The following is a 17,778-nucleotide window of genomic DNA, read 5'->3' as shown; positions in this document are numbered from 1 at the left end:
AGGGTGTAGAGGGGGTCTGGTTTGAGACCAGAAGATCCTCGGTTCAAATCCCAGCTTGACCATAAAATCACTAAGGGCCCTTGGGCAAGGTCCTTAATCCCCTAGTTGCTCCCGGTGTGTAGTGAGTACCTTGTATGGCAGCACCCTCACATCGGGTTGAATGTGAAGCATTATTGTAAAGCACTTTGAGCATCTGATGCAGATGGAAAAGTGCTATATACAGTAAATGCAGTCCATTTACCACCATCATCGTCATCCCCATCATCACCATCATCTTCGTCATCATCATCATCATCGTTGTCATCATCATCATCACCATCATCAGTCATTACCATCATCATCACCATCATCATCATCCCCACCATCACAGTCATCATCACCATCATCGTCATCCTCATCATCACCATCATTATCATCATCACCATCATCGTCATCCTCATCATCACCATCATCAGTCATTACCATCATCACCATTGTCATCCTCATCATCCCCATCATCATTGTCATCCTCATCATCACCATCATCATTGTCATCCTCATCACCATCATCCCCATCATCACAGTCATCATCACCATCATCGTCATCCTCATCATCACCATCATCAGTCATCCTCATCATCACCATCATCAGTCATTACCATCATCACTGTCATCCTCATCATCACCATTACCATTGTCATCCTCATCATCCCCATCATCATCTTCGTCCCCATCATCACAGTCATCATCACCATCATCATTGTCATCCTCATCACCATCATCCCCATCATCACAGTCATCATCACCATCATCGTCATCCTCATCATCACCATCATCATTGTCATCCTCATCATCACCATCATCATTGTCATCCTCATCATCACCATCATCAGTCATTACCATCATCGTCACCATCATCACTGTCATCCTCATCATCACCATCATCATTGTCATCCTCATCACCATCATCGTCAACATCACCGTCATCATCATCAGCTGCAGCAAGTTCAGTTTCACTGTGGGATTATATTTGCATGTTCACTCAAAGAAAGGTTTCTCTTTTGGTGTCGCCAACGCAAATTTATGCTGGATGTCTTTCCTGACGCAACCCCAGATCTATAAAGAGCAGTCGAGGATGGGTTTGGACCCAGCACCTTCTTGCTGTAAAGCCTCTTTCCTTGAATTTCACTCAAAATTATTATTAAATTTCTATTAAACTTTTTAACAGACTGTCATATATGAGTGAGTTGGTTCAGCCATACATGCCGGCACAGGTTTTGCGGTTGCAAGGGGGGCAGTTTGATGTCTGTTCCAAAGGTAAGGAAGAAAACAGCAGGAGTGTAAGTTTTTTCTGTTCATGCACCATGACTGTGGAACACTCTGCCTGCTGAGGTTAAGCAGTCGAGTTCAATAAAGGTTTGTAAGATGACTGAAGACTCATTTATTCTCAATGGTGGGCGACTTGTGTCTTCCTGTTTTAAAATTTTGTCTCAGATTTACACTTTTTCAAAGTTTTTGATGTTATACAACACTAATAATAATCCCAATAGTCACAGGACTTGAGGCGGGGCACACCCTGGACAGGACGCCAGTCTGTCGCAGGGCCACATATAGACAAACACGCACACCTACGGACAGTTTTAAAGTTTCCAGTCCACCTAACCTGCATGTCTTTGGATGTGGGAGGAAGCCGGAGCACCCGGAGGAAACCCACACAAACATGGGGAGAACACGCAAACTCCACAGAAAGGCCACAGGTGGGAATCGATCCCATGAACGTCTTGCTGTGAGGCAACAGTGCTAACCATTAAACCACCGTGCTGCTCCTACTTTAATAATAATCATCATCATAAATTATAATGATGATCATTAAATGACTAATCCACTAAAGGATGTGGCTCTAAAATACATGATGTATTTATTTACAGTATTTGAAAGGTGGCGTTATCATTATGTTATTGATCAAACAGGGCTATACTTTTTTTTCTATTTTTTTTTTTAATAATTCAGTTGTTTTTATGAAGTAAAATGGACAAAAATACACGGCACAATAATGCAGTAAATCAAAACTTGTTTTATTGTTGGTCAATTGCTTAAATTGGTTGCCAAATTCACAGGTTTAATTCTTTTTTTTTTTAAATCACAATGGTGCACTGAACAAAGGTTGTTGGTTTTACAAAGTTTAAACATGCACATCGGATGCTCATGATAACAATGTGTCCCTCTGGCATCATTTTCCTATGTAGCTAAATGAGCCAAGAAAACGATGTTATTTGGAAATGTTTTAATTATGTGTAACTGATGTACATATTTAAATAATGAAATTTTAAAAAAATCATGCTGCTGCTTTTTTCCAGGGTAAACATCTGCACTTTCTTTCCGCATTGCCAGGGGGCGCTACAACAATATCTTCACCTCCCATAATCAAATTTATCATGCTAAATAATGAAACTATTTGATTATGGCATAGTTGCCCTAAAATATAAACTTTTGAAAGTTTTTAAAGATGTAAGTGATCCTGGCTGACCGTGCCAAACACTGGAGTCAAACTTAAATTCTCTGCACTCACGACTACTGTGAAAATAACAACAGATGTATGCACAAATGCCAAAAGTCAAAACTGTAACCCTGTTTATTTAAAGTAAAATCATCTAACTTGTTTGTGAACTAATTCTACTCAAAGAACTTACATTTAAGCAATATTTTACTTGCTAGGAATTTAACTCATCAAGCTAGTTTTTGAGCCAGCTACATGCTAATTGGACAGACTGCTAGCTAACTTCAGCGCACTAAGTTAGACAGCTAGCTAGCTTGATTACTACCCAAACAATTTAACATTTATTTGAAAGAAGAGTGTTTATACTGACAATAATTTTACATCATTGTTTTTATTTGTAACCCTGTACATGTCAGTCACACCGCTAGTTGAGAGCTTGCTCCATTTTGGAGAATTTACTTGTAAAATGTACAAAAGGGCTATATTTACACCAAATTAAAATTCACAATAAAATACGTATTGTCACAAATGTCAGCTCCTCCCAACAACTCGTGACACATTCATGCAACTGTGGAATAACATAAGAATATTATACACATATTTGTATGTGTATTTGTAGATTTGTGAATATTTTTTTTTACCATATTTTCTGGAGCATTAAATGTTTTTTGTTTGTTTTTTTACTAGTTTGAGAGGTCCTGCACTGAAAAAAAACAAACAAAACCTACACATTTCTTATTAATAATAATGACTATTTATACAGGACTTCCTCAGGAATCAAAGGATTAAACCAAAACTAATAAAAAAATAAATGCCAATAATGAAAAAGTACACAAAAATAATGAATAAAAATCTCACATTAAAGAGCTGATAATACAGAAAAAGAGAAAATACGGGAAGTACTATCCTTGTCCATCAGGAGTTGTAACAGGAAGGACATTCAGAGTAAAAGTTGTCCCACATGAGGATCCTAGATCCACTGTGGCAACCTGGAGCAAACAGGAGACACCAAAGAAAAAAAAAGTGCATAACACCAACACTTCTTCATAATTATCTTAATTAAATAATAATAATAATATTCTCAATAATTTAACCACAACTCTGTATTTATTGTAGTGTTTCTCAAACTTTTACAGACCAAGAACCACTTAACCAACAAAAAAGAAAAAAAATCTGGCAGACCACAGAACTCCCCCAAAATCACTAAAACAATAATAATTTCAATACGAGTTGAGTTAATATTGAAAATAAGTCATATACGAGGTCTGTCCATAAAGTATAGGTCCTTTTTTTTTTTCAAAAACTATATGGATTTCATTCATATGTTTTTACGTCAGACATGCTTGAACCCTCGTGCGCATGCGTGAGTTTTTCCACGCCTGTCGGTGACGTCATTCGCCTGTGAGCACTCCTTGTGGGAGGAGTCATCCAGCCCCTCGTCGGAATTCCTTTGTCTGAGAAGTTGCTGAGAGACTGGCGCTTTGTTTGATCAAAATTTTTTCTAAACCTGTGAGACACATCAAAGTGGACATGGTTCGAAAAATTAAGCTGGTTTTCAGTGAAAATTTTAACGGCTGATGAGAGATTTTGAGGTGATACTGTCGCTTTAAGGACTTCCCACGGTGCGAGACTGTTCTCGCGGCGTCCTGGATCAATAGAGCCTGAAATGTGGAGGTTTTCAGCTTGAAACAGGCTGATGACGGCGCCTGAGAGCGCTGCACGACGTCTCGCACCGTGGGAAGTCCTTAAAGCGACAGTATCACCTCAAAATCTCTCATCAGCCGTTACAATTTTCACTGAAAACCAGCTTAATTTTTCGAACCGTGTCCACTTCGATGTGTCTCACAGATTTAGAAAAAATTTTGATCAAACAAAGCGCCAGTCTCTCAGCAACTTCTCAGACAAAGGAATTCCGACGAGGGGCTGGACGACTCCTCCCACAAGGAGTGCTCACAGGCGAATGACGTCACCGACAGGCGTGGAAAAACTCACGCATGCGCACGAGGGTTCAGGCATGTCTGACGTAAAAACATATGAATGAAATCCATATAGTTTTTGAAAAAAATTAAAAGGACCTATACTTTATGGACAGACCTCGTATATTAAGCTTGGGACTCCGGCAAGGGCAGTCGCATCTCTTCCTCTCTCCTCTCCTTCTGTGTTTTTCTCTATCTCTGCCCCAACCTTCAAAAGTTCTAAATTCACCAGACTGTGTATTCTTCGAACTATATTTGGAATAACCATGGAATTGATCAGCTGGTCTCTCAACGCTACTGACACCATTTTTTTCAACAAGGAATCAGGGCTGAGGTCAGATGGAACCTATCCTGCGGGCTATGTTGTCGACACCTGGGAGAATTGGCGTGTCACGTGCTTGGCACCACTCTCCGTGGAAGACGTTGAGAATTTATTCTTATTTGCCTTTATGGTAGGAGGTCTTTGCTGCTTGAATTATGCGGTGCCCTGACCTACTTTAAAATTGGCAAGACGGCTGCTACCAAAACCACAATCCCACATCTCTCCGTCATGATTAACGAGGTGGCTAATGCGATACAATCTCAGACTGCATTAACTTTTTAACTTAAATGCAAGTGGAAACCATCTCGGAGCAATTTGTCTGCCCTGCAAAGGAACTGATGTTGGAGACCAGTGAATATTCACAATTGAATCTGGACAGTTAAAGAGAGGTCGTACTGGAATTCTGTGTCTCTCTGCCTAACCCAAACATGGTAGCCTTATCAGCTACTAAAGGTCAAAATGCCCCACTGTTTGACTCCAGAAGGAATTCAACAGCCTTGGTGAAGCATTTGGCTCCCTCTCCACTTGCCCTCCCCTACAGACTCTATGCACACATGGACAGAGACTGATATGAACTCATCTGCACACATGACGCATGTCCCCCACCCCTACCCTTCCTTTGTGTTCCTGTCCCCACCCCAGCCTCCGCTCTGCCACTCCAGGAGGTCGCGCTGCACAGCTGCAGTGCCCCACCCCAAGCTCGGCTGTGCAGGGTCTGCTGCGGCCTACACTCACTTTGCCTCAATTTGGATGACGGACTACTTCAAAGTTTAGCGTCCATAAACAAATCAAATGTATATGTGCGGTTGTTTTAATTCTGGTGTGTGCCATTATTACGTTCAACCAGTAATAATTGTGGATTAATTGCTGTATTTCTGAGGTAACTGGGTGTGAAGATAATTTCATTGCACTTGTTGTAATGACAATAAATCATTCATATGATTCTATCTATGAGACTTTGGAGTTCTTGCAAAACTGCCCGAGAAACACTTTTGAGTACAGTAAAACTTGCCTAAACCATCACTGTATAAACCAGATATTCACATTCACCAGACAAAAGCAAAAGTCCCAAAGCTTTTATGTGATTTTCCATATAATAAACACCATATATAATGGATTTTGCATAACGGATTTTCGCTCACGTCAGACAAAATGTTCTGTTTGACTGCAATGTATTTCCATTAAAAACCCCTCGCATGTACAGGACACAACAATCTGGATGTGCCCAATAACAGTGATACGAAATGAAGTTCAGCACTGACAGTCGCCGATTTGAGGAAAGTAGGAACCAAGGCCGGTGATTATTAACAAAATGCTACTTGCCACCTGCACTGTAATACGGTGTTAAGTTTCAATCAATCAATCAATCAATTTTATTTATATAGCGCCAAATCACAACAAACAGTTGCCCCAAGGCGCTTTATATTGTAAGGCAAGGCCATACAATAATTACGTAAAAACCCCAAAGGTCAAAACGACCCCCTGTGAGCGAGCACTTGGCGACAGGGTTCACATATTCCTGGGCGTGGAAAACCAGACACCCCCCATAAAGAAATCCCTGTAGCCTGACACGCACCTGCTAAATGACAGAGACTGCAATCACTTTGATTTCTCTTTTCTGGTTTCACTTGTTCCTCTCCCTTCATATTTTAATAGTTTTTTCAGTGCACCCACCGAATACATTTCGATCATGGATGAAATATGTTTAGCAGAAAAGTCCACAAACGTAACCAACTTTACAACACAGAGTTGGAAAAAGACACGGAAATGACCCGCAATTCATGGAGAGAAATTGTACACATTACCTTTGGTTTGGAGGTTGATGATTGTTTATATTTATGATATGATTTTTACATAATTATTGTATGGCCTTGCCTTACAATATAAGGCGCCTTGGGGCAACTGTTTGTTGTGATTTGGCGCTATATAAAAAAAAATTGATTGATTGATTGATTGTATAAAGAAGCTCATTGAGGGACAAATTTACCCAGAAAAGGCTGCTGTTCCTGTGGTAAATTACATAAAGATGCAACTGAGAACTTTAAAAGTGTCATGTACATGTCAACGTCATTGCATGGCCACAGAGTGGCAGAAGTATAAATCAGGCTTTAGGATTTTAAAGTACCACTCCTCAGTGGACTTAAGGTGCCTTGAAACTTGCATGAATTTGATCCCTGCACTGGCACGTAATTTGGCATGCCAATGAGCAAACTCTTCATAAACTCTCTTGTTGTAAACTGCTTGTGAACTGTGTGCAAAGTACACTCAACAAAAATATAAACGCAACACTTTTGGTTTTGCTCCCATTTTGTATGAGATGAACTCAAAGATCTAAAACTTTTTCCACATACACAATATCACCATTTCCCTCAAATATTGTTCACAAACCAGTCTAAATCTGTGATAGTGAGCACTTCTCCTTTGCTGAGATAATCCATCCCACCTCACAGGTGTGCCATATCAAAATGCTGATTAGACACCATGATTTTGCGTGTTTTTAGGAATCCGCTAGCTTAGCATAGCTACTAGCTCTTAGCCGATTTAGCATGGCGGCTTCTCCTGTCTCTCCCGCACTTTTCTGCTCTGGGTGTGAAATGTTTAGTTATTCCTCGGCCTCCTTTAGCAGTAACAGTAATAATTGTAGCTTATTCGTAGCTTTGGAGGCCAGGCTGGGCGAATTGGAGACTCGGCTCCGCACCGTGGAAAATTCTACAGCTAGCCAGGCCCCTGTAGTCGGTGTGGACCAAGGTAGCTTAGCCGCCGTTAGTTACCCCCTGGCAGATCCCGAACAGCCGGGAAAGCAGGCTGACTGGGTGACTGTGAGGAGGAAGCGTAGCCCTAAACAGAAGCCCCGTGTACACCGCCAACCCGTTCACATCTCTAACCGTTTTTCCCCACTCGACGACACACCCGCCGAGGATCAAACTCTGGTTATTGGCGACTCTATGGATGACCTCTAATTTCCTGCTTTTAAACTCAGATAAAACTGAAGTTATTGTACTTGGCCCCACAAATCTTAGAAGCATGGTGTCTAACCAGATCGTTACTCTGGATGGCATTTCCCTGATCTCTAGTAATATTGTGAGAAATCTTGGAGTCATTTTTGATCAGGATATGTCATTCAAAGCGCATATTAAACAAATATGTAGGACTGCCTTTTTGCATTTACGCAATATCTCTAAAATCAGAAAGGTCTTGTCTCAGAGTGATGCTGAAAAACTAATTCATGCATTTATTTCCTCTAGGCTGGACTATTGTAATTCATTATTATCAGGTTGTCCTAAAAGTTCCCTAAAAAGCCTTCAGTTGGTTCAGAATGCTGCAGCTAGAGTACTGACGGGGACTAGCAGGAGAGAGCATATCTCACCCGTGTTGGCCTCTCTTCATTGGCTTCCTGTTAATTCTAGAATAGAATTTAAAATTCTTCTTCTTACTTATAAGGTTTTGAATAATCAGGTCCCATCTTATCTTAGGGACCTCGTAGTACCATATTACCCCATTAGAGCGCTTCGTTCTCAGACTGCGGGCTTACTTGTAGTTCCTAGGGTTTGTAAGAGTAGAACGGGAGGCAGAGCCTTCAGCTTTCAGGCTCCTCTCCTGTGGAACCAGCTCCCAATTCAGATCAGGGAGACAGATACCCTCTCTACTTTTAAGATTAGGCTTAAAACTTTCCTTTTCGCTAAGGCTTATAGTTAGGGCTGGATCGGGTGACCCTGGACCATCCCTTGGTTATGCTGCTTTAGACGTAGATTGTGGGGGGGTTCCCATGATGCACTGTTTCTTTCTCTTTTTGCTCCGTATGCATCACTCTGCATTTAATAATTAGTGATCGATCTCTGCCCCCTTCACGGCATGTCTTTATCCTGTTTTTTTCCCTCAGCCCCAACCAGTCTCAGCAGAAGACTGCCCCTCCCTGAGCCTGGTTCTGCTGGAGGTTTCTTCCTGTTAAAAGGGAGTTTTTCCTTCCCACTGTTGCCAAGTGCTTGCTCATAGGGGGTCGTTTTGACCGTTGGGGTTTTTTATAATTATTGTATGGCCTTGCCTTACAATATGGAGCGCCTTGGGGCAACTGTTTGTTGTGATTTGGCGCTATATAAGAAAAAAGTTGATTGATTGAGTTGATTGACTCTGTTTTGCGAAATGTGAAGTTAGCGACACCAGCAACCATAGTCAACTGTCTTCCGGGGGCCAGAGTAGGCGACATTGAAGGAAATTTGAAACTGCTGGCTAAGGCTAAGTGTAAATTTGGTAAGATTGTAATTCACGTCGGCAGTAATGACACCCGGTTACGCCAATCGGAGGTCACTAAAATTAACATTAAATCGGTGTGTAACTTTGCAAAAACAATGTCGGACTCTGTAGTTTTCTCTGGGCCCCTCCCCAATCAGACCGGGAGTGACATGTTTAGCCGCATGTTCTCCTTGAATTGCTGGCTGTCTGAGTGGTGTCCAAAAAATGAGGTGGGCTTCATAGATAATTGGCAAAGCTTCTGAGGAAAACCTGGTCTTGTTAGGAGAGACGGCATCCATCCCACTTTGGATGGAGCAGCTCTCATTTCTAGAAATCTGGCCAATTTTCTTAAATCCTCCAAACCGTGACTATCCAGGGTTGGGACCAGGAAGCAGAGTTGTAGTCTTACACACCTCTCTGCAGCTTCTCTCCCCCTGCCATCCCCTCATTACCCCATCCCGGTAGAGACGGTGCCTGCTCCCAGACTACCAATAACCAGCAAAAATCTATTTAAGCATAAAATTCAAAAAGAAAAATAATATAGCACCTTCAACTGCACCACAGACTAAAACAGTTAAATGTGGTCTATTAAACATTAGGTCTCTCTCTTCTAAGTCCCTGTTGGTAAATTATATAATAATTGATCAACATATTGATTTATTCTGCCTTACAGAAACCTGGTTACAGCAGGATGAATATGTTAGTTTAAATGAGTCAACACCCCCGAGTCACACTAACTGTCAGAATGCTCGTAGCACGGGCCGGGGCGGAGGATTAGCAGCAATCTTCCATTCCAGCTTATTAATTAATCAAAAACCCAGACAGAGCTTTAATTCATTTGAAAGCTTGACTCTTAGTCTTGTCCATCCAAATTGGAAGTCCCAAAAACCAGTTTTATTTGTTATTATCTATCGTCCACCTGGTCGTTACTGTGAGTTTCTCTGTGAATTTTCAGACCTTTTGTCTGACTTAGTGCTTAGCTCAGATAAGATAATTATAGTGGGCGATTTTAACATCCACACAGATGCTGAGAATGACAGCCTCAACACTGCATTTAATCTATTATTAGTGTTATGTGTCGGACGCAGCCCGGAGAACCGACCAGCGTTTGAAGAACCCAGTATAAAATAAGCAGAGCACGGTACAAAGGATAACAGAGTTTAATAAACATAACAGTGATGTGAAAAAATACAAACAAATAAGTGCGCGGTCTGGCGTGGCGGATTTGCGGTGTGCTCCCAGCAGCACAAAACGGTCCGGAGCCAGAACCAGTTCGGACCCCGCCGACACCCCCCAGGTGGCCGCGACAAACCGAGTCTCAGGAAGTGTGCTGACGAGCGTGAGACCTCACCCCCTCCTCTTTCACAGACCATGCATCAAACCTGGACGTTCTCTGCATCCACTGATGATGAGATGGCTCTTGAGACGACGATCTCACCCGTCTGGTCACAAGGTCGAGTCTCTGGCAAATACACACTGTATACTCCAGTCTTAAATGCCACCATGTTCCAATCCATATAGATGCACCACAGCTGTGAGTCCTGACGAGCCGCAGGTGATCAGGGTGAGGTCCTGATAACCTCAGCAACACAGCCACTCAGTCCCAAATGCAAGCCACCTGGAAGGAAAACCAAAAGACAGAAACAAAAAGGCAGCCAGGCCCCCCCAGCCATACAACAATTAGACTCTATTGGCTTTGCTCAAAAAGTAAATGAGTCCACCCACCACTTTAATCATATCTTAGATCTTGTTCTGACTTATGGTATGGAAATAGAAGACTTAACAGTATTCCCTGAAAACTCCCTTCTGTCTGATCATTTCTTAATAACATTTACATTTACTCTGATGGACTACCCAGCAGTGGGGAATAAGTTTCATTACACTAGAAGTCTTTCAGAAAGCGCTGTAACTAGGTTTAAGGATATGATTCCTTCTTTATGTTCTCTAATGCCATATACCAACACAGTGCAGAGTAGCTACCTAAACTCTGTAAGTGAGATCTCGTCAATAGTTTTACATCCTCATTGAAGACAACTTTGGATGCTGTAGCTCCTCTAAAAAAGAGAGCTTTAAATCAGAAGTGCCTGACTCCGTGGTATAACTCACAAACTCGTAGCTTAAAGCAGATAACCCGTAAGTTGGAGAGGAAATGGCGTCTCACTAATTTAGAAGATCTTCACTTAGCCTGGAAAAAGAGTCTGTTGCTCTATAAAAAAGCCCTCTGTAAAGCTAGGACATCTTTCTACTCATCACTAATTGAAGAAAATAAGAACAACCCCAGGTTTCTTTTCAGCACTGTAGCCAGGCTGACAAAGAGTCAGAGCTCTATTGAGCTGAGTATTCCATTAACTTTAACTAGTAATGACTTCATGACTTTCTTTGCTAACAAAATTTTAACTATTAGAGAAAAAATTACTCATAACCATCCCAAAGACGTATCGTTATCTTTGGCTGCTTTCAGTGATGCCGGTATTTGGTTAGACTCTTTCTCTCCGATTGTTCTGTCTGAGTTATTTTCATTAGTTACTTCATCCAAACCATCAACATGTTTATTAGACCCCATTCCTACCAGGCTGCTCAAGGAAGCCCTACCATTATTTAATGCTTCGATCTTAAATATGATCAATCTATCTTTGTTAGTTGGCTATGTACCACAGGCTTTTAAGGTGAAAATTTTAATTACAGAGATTAGAGCATGCCATAGGTATTAAAGGCACTGCGCTGCGGTGGTTTGAATCATATTTGTCTAATAGATTACAATTTGTTCATGTAAATGGGGAATCTTCTTCACAGACTAAAGTTAATTATGGAGTTCCACAAGGTTCTGTGCTAGGACCAATTTTATTCACTTTATACATGCTTCCCTTAGGCAGTATTATTAGACGGTATTGCTTAAATTTTCATTGTTACGCAGATGATACCCAGCTTTATCTATCCATGAAGCCAGAGGACACACACCAATTAGCTAAACTGCAGGATTGTCTTACAGACATAAAGACATGGATGACCTCTAATTTCCTGCTTTTAAACTCAGATAAAACTGAAGTTATTGTACTTGGCCCCACAAATCTTAGAAACATGGTGTCTAACCAGATCCTTACTGTGGATGGCATTACCCTGACCTTTAGTAATACTGTGAGAAATCTTGGAGTCATTTTTGATCAGGATATGTCATTCAAAGCACATATTAAACAAATATGTAGGACTGCTTTTTTGCATTTACGCAATATCTCTAAATCAGAAAGGTCTTGTCTCAGAGTGATGCTGAAAAACTAATTCATGCATTTATTTCCTCTAGGCTGGACTATTGTAATTCATTATTATCAGGTTGTCCTAAAAGTTCCCTAAAAAGCCTTCAGTTAATTCAAAATGCTGCAGCTAGAGTACTGACGGGGACTAGAAGGAGAGAGCATATCTCACCCATATTGGCCTCTCTTCATTGGCTTCCTGTTAATTCTAGAATAGAATTTAAAATTCTTCTTCTTACTTATAAGGTTTTGAATAATCAGGTCCCATCTTATCTTAGGGACCTCGTAGTACCATATCACCCCAATAGAGCGCTTCGCTCTCAGACTGCAGGCTTACTTGTAGTTCCTAGGGTTTGTAAGAGTAGAATGGGAGGCAGAGCCTTCAGCTTTCAGGCTCCTCTCCTGTGGAACCAGCTCCCAATTCAGATCAGGGAGACAGACACCCTCTCTACTTTTAAGATTAGGCTTAAAACTTTCCTTTTTGCTAAAGCTTATAGTTAGGGCTGGATCAGGTGACCCTGAACCATCCCTTAGTTATGCTGCTATAGACGTAGACTGCTGGGGGGTTCCCATGATGCACTGTTTCTTTCTCTTTTTGCTCTGTATGCACCACTCTGCATTTAATCATTAGTGATCGATCTCTGCTCCCCTCCACAGCATGTCTTTTTCCTGGTTCTCTCCCTCAGCCCCAACCAGTCCTAGCAGAAGACTGCCCCTCCCTGAGCCTGGTTCTGCTGGAGGTTTCTTCCTGTTAAAAGGGAGTTTTTCCTTCCCACTGTAGCCAAGTGCTTGCTCACAGGGGGTCGTTGTGACCGTTGGGGTTTTACATAATTATTGTATGGCCTTGCCTTACAATATAAAGCACCTTGGGGCAACTGTTTGTTGTGATTTGGCGCTATATAAAAAAATTGATTGATTGATTGATTAGTGCACAGGTGTGCCTTAGACTGCCCACAATAAAAGGCCACTCTGAAAGGTGCAGTTTTATCACAGAGCACAATGCCACAGATGTCGCAAGATTTGAGGGAGCACGCAGTTGGCATGCTGACAGCAGGAATGTCAACCAGAGCTGTTGCTTGTGTATTGAATGTTCATTTCTCTACCATAAGCCGTCTCCAAAGTCGTTTCAGAGAATTTGGCAGTACATCCAACCAGCCTCACAACCTCAGACCACGTGTAACCACACCAGCCCAGGACCTCCACATCCAGCATGTTCACCTCCAAGATCGTCTGAGACCAGCCACTCGGACAGCTGCTGAAACAATCAGTTTGCATAACCAAAGAATTTCTGCACAAACTGTCAGAAACCGTCTCAGGGAAGCTCATCTGCATGCTCGTCGTCCTCATCGGGGTCTCAACCTGACTCCAGTTCGTCATCGTAACCGACTTGAGTGGGAAAATGCTCACATTCGCTGGCGTTTAGCACGTTGGAGAGGTGTTCTCTTCACGGATGAATCCCGGTTCACACTGTTCAGGGCAGATGGCAGACAGCGTGTGTGGCGTCGTGTGGGTGAGCGGTTTTCTGATGTCAATGTTGTGGATCGAGTGGCCCATGGTGGCGGTGGGGTTATAGTATGGGCAGGCGTCTGTTATGGACGAAGAACACAGGTGCATTTTATTGATGGCATTTTGAATGCACAGAGATACCGTGACAAGATCCTGAGGCCCATTGTTGTGCCATACATCCAAGAACATCACCTCATGTTGCAGCAGGATAATGCACGGCCCCATGTTGCAAGGATCTGTACACAATTCTTGGAAGCTGAAAATGTCCCAGTTCTTGCATGGCCGGCATACTCACCGGACATGTCACCCATTGAGCATGTTTGGGATGCTCTGGACCGGCGTATACGACAGCATGTACCAGTTCCTGCCAATATCCAGCAACTTCGCACAGCCATTGAAGAGGAGTGGACCAACATTCCACAGGCCACAATTGACAACCTGATCAACTCTATGCATGAGGCAAATGGTGGTCACACCAGATACTGACTGGTATCCCCCCCCCAATAAAACAAAACTGCACCTTTCAGAGTGGCCTTTTATTGTGGGCAGTCTAAGGCACACCTGTGCACTAATCATGGTGTCTAATCAGCATCTTGATATGGCACACCTGTGAGGTGGGATGGATTATCTCAGCAAAGGAGAAGTGCTCACTATCACAGATTTAGACTGGTTTGTGAACAATATTTGAGGGAAATGGTGATATTGTGTATGTGGAAAAAGTTTTAGATCTTTGAGTTCATCTCATACAAAATGGGAGCAAAACCAAAAGTGTTGCGTTTATATTTTTGTTGAGTGTAGATTTTGAAATGTTCAAAATTTCTGGCATGCATAAATTTCATGCCACTTGCGTGAAGTAGCCGTGAACATTACATAACCTATTTTCCAACACTACGTATCACTGCACGTCAATGCAAGCACAATTTACGCAAGTTACAACAAATTTACACATTGGCACACAAGATTCGGTGCCAGTGCAGAGATCAAATTCATGCAAGTGTCAAGGTGCGCACCATCTAATGGTATGACACGCATTGACATGATGCAGTGGAGAGGCAAAACTTGTGCAAGTGTCAAGGTGCCTTTAGAAAAAAGAGTGACTTGAGCAAATATAATCTTTTTAATGTGCATCATGCCCTGCGCTTGTTTAAGGCAGGTGTTTATTTTGTTTCAGATGAAGTTTTGACCCGGTCATTAAATGAGGCAGGTTCCGATTCAAAGTCAGGAGTTTAATCAAGGAAATACGTAGGCCTAATTGGACCTGGGGATTTCCCGTAGCTCGTTAGGTGTCTCCTGGCTGTAACTAATCCATTGCATACATATAATGGATTTTGTCCGTTTTATACATATAACGGATGTGATTAGAATGGGCAAAATTTGCTGGTTCACCTGAATCCATTATATGCAAGTTTTATTGTATATAAATTTAAAATCAGATTTTCTACCAATAGGCTCACAGACCAGAAGGGGTTGCTCACGGACCACCAATGGCCTGCAAACCACTGTTTGAGAAACTCTGATTTATAGTCATCTGAAAATCCAGTTGTACTTTTTGCTTATTTTTTTGCCCAAGACTCAAAAAAGCATCTTAATTTTCTCAGAATGTGATAATTAGACATTAATGTCCCAGAATCACTGCAAACAGTACATCTTTTTTACTGCTGTGCTTTTGATTAATTATTAAACAGTGTATTGCAACGTTTGCTGCAGAGAGTCACTCTGAACCGGTTTGACTAAAACACTTTTTTGTTCAGGACCTTTTTCCTGGTGAGTCATTGAGCTTCTCTAACCCTTTACTGATCCCTGAAGACCATGTGGCCTGAATTTCAGGCCTGCAAACACAGTGTGTACTCAGGTTAGGTGGAGGAAAAGTTTCAGCGGAGAAAGCGAAAAGAGAGTGTCCTCAAAAAACCTCCACCCCCAACCCTGCCTGCACGTGCATCAAAAAGGGCGTGGCGAGACCGGAGAAGACCCCAGGATGGACTCCTAACACTATTTATCTGCCGTCTCCCACTCACTGCTGTCACCGGCATTTGTTGGCTGTCAGTCACTCTAATGGTCACACAAGATGGCTTCATTGAAGATGGGTGTCGACCACTTTCAGCTGCCACAGCGTGACGATCACAACTTGCTTCACACGTGCTCTCATTCACACACAACCCCACCAGAAGACACAGCCAGCCTCCTTACCTCCATCAGAGTATGTCTCTGTCCCGTATCCGTCTTGCAGCCCGTTGTTCCAGGTCCCTTCATACTTCCCGCTCGTCCCCGTGCTCTCTCGTATGCCGTACCTCCCCTTAAAGCCGTGCGTCCACTCACCCTTGTACACCCAACGGCCTTTGTTCTCCACGCCCATTCCGTGTCTTTTGCCCTGAGCCCAGGTGCCCTGGTAGGTGTTCCCACTTGGCCAAGTGTAAACGCCCAAAAGTTCAAAGCCATGGGCCCAGGACCCACAGTACTCCCCTTGGCCCTTGGGCCCCGTGCAGATCCCATGGCCGTGCGCTTTGCCTTCCTCCCACCCGCCGCAGTATGACCCCCCATCGTCAAAGTTGAACCTGCCGCCAGTGGACATGCATGAAACAGGTCCTGGCAATTTCCCTGAAGTCTCAACAAAAAGAAAAAGAAAAAAAAAAGAAAATGAAATAGAAATAAAGAAGGACAGGGTGGTGCTAAACTAATCGCTGAGTGGAGGCTGAATTTCAGGCTTGGGGAGGTCAGGGGTGAGAGCAGAGGCTGAATTTCGGGCTTGGGGAGGTCAGGGGTGAGGGGCAGGTGGAGACAACCCCTACAGAAATCACCCAACACCAGTTCTACTCTACTTTAACTTAGGGAAAAGGAAGGAGGAAGGCGAAGAACAAAGTAGCAGACCCTCAAAGAGGGCGTTGGGTGTCCTGTTGCAGTGGGAGAGGATCCTGGTTCACACCATCCTCCTGCCGAGCTGTTTGCGTAGCATCAACTACCACTTCTCAGCTCCTCAGTGGTGGATGCAGGTGAGACAGGAGGAGCGTGGGCCCAGAGCTGCCATCATCCTCTCACAGCAGGATAGATTTTAAACCACAACTCCTCCACTTACTCCTCCTTTTCAGCTGCCTCCTACCTGATGATGCCTCCTCCTCCTCCCTGGGGTGTTAAAGCTCATATTCTCCTAGGAGACAATCCTCCGGCATGGAAGCCAACCTCCGGCAAACAGATCAGCATCCAACCTACAGGAAAAAAAAATAAAGAAAGACTCCTCCAAAGATGGTGCACGACCACTCCGGACTCTCCAGTACTCCTTTCGTCTTCAAAGTATATTCTCGATAATACCACCCAAAAAAATTAAACTCTGCAGCCGACTGAGGCTTCATGGGTCCACCATCATCTTCTTCATGTACCTTCATCACCACCCAAAGAAGCGTGAAGAGGGAGAGACAGAAAACGGGGAAAAGACATCAGGAAATCTTGGCGTGTGTGTTTTTTTTTCTCCTCGTCTGTGCTGTGATGCTGGAGAGCAGCAATGCAGTCTACTACCTTATGCACACACACACCACACACACACCACACAGCACCACAGACACATAACACCACACACACACACACACACACACACACAAGCACACAGTGAAAATAAGTAAATTGGTGAATGTCTCCTCCTCTGTACCCCCCTCTCTCTCTCTCAGGCTGTTTTTTAGGTCTTTAATCCACTGCGTCCATAAGTTGGTTTATCTTCTGCACGGCTCGCCTTCAGGTTGTCTCCGTGATGAAATAACATCCGTCTATATGATCCTGTTATGTTCTGTGCTCTTCAACATCTCCATGTTTCCCTGTGGAGCACTGGCTGACGCACACCTACGCTGATCTTCCAATCTCATCTCCTCTCTCTCTCTTCAGAAAATCTCCTCATTACAGAGGACTGTTCCAATGCAGCCATCCAACCCCCCCTTCTCCAGCTCAATAGCACAATCCAGCTCTTAAAGAGACACACGGCACACAGACTTCCGCGCTCACCTGTGGATTTTTTACCCTTCATGTGCATAACTTGAA

The 17,778-nt window shown here is 43.0% G+C and overlaps 1 protein-coding gene and 1 long non-coding RNA gene across 3 annotated transcripts in view; one reads left to right on the top strand and one right to left on the bottom strand.

The window, feature by feature from the left end:
- Nucleotides 1-16,467, bottom strand: part of jph3 (junctophilin 3) — a 142,208-nt gene extending 125,741 nt beyond the window's left edge. For both annotated transcript variants that reach the window (XM_034177248.1, XM_034177247.1), the window contains exon 1: nt 15,946-16,467. In XM_034177248.1, the coding sequence (XP_034033139.1) occupies nt 15,946-16,327 (382 nt within the window). In that variant the 5' untranslated portion in view covers nt 16,328-16,467. The remainder of the gene's footprint in view (nt 1-15,945) is intronic.
- LOC117516304 lies at nt 16,243-16,584 on the top strand. Its single transcript, XR_004562358.1, has 2 exons — nt 16,243-16,468; nt 16,510-16,584. It is a non-coding gene; the product is annotated as an uncharacterized LOC117516304 (long non-coding RNA).
- The last annotated feature ends 1,194 nt before the right edge of the window (nt 16,585-17,778 follow it).

This window comes from Thalassophryne amazonica, chromosome 8 (assembly GCF_902500255.1).
Source record: "Thalassophryne amazonica chromosome 8, fThaAma1.1, whole genome shotgun sequence".
Lineage (NCBI taxonomy): Eukaryota > Metazoa > Chordata > Actinopteri > Batrachoidiformes > Batrachoididae > Thalassophryne > Thalassophryne amazonica.
The sequence above is the reverse complement of the archived record's forward strand: the minus strand, read 5'-3'. Positions and strand labels throughout refer to the sequence as shown.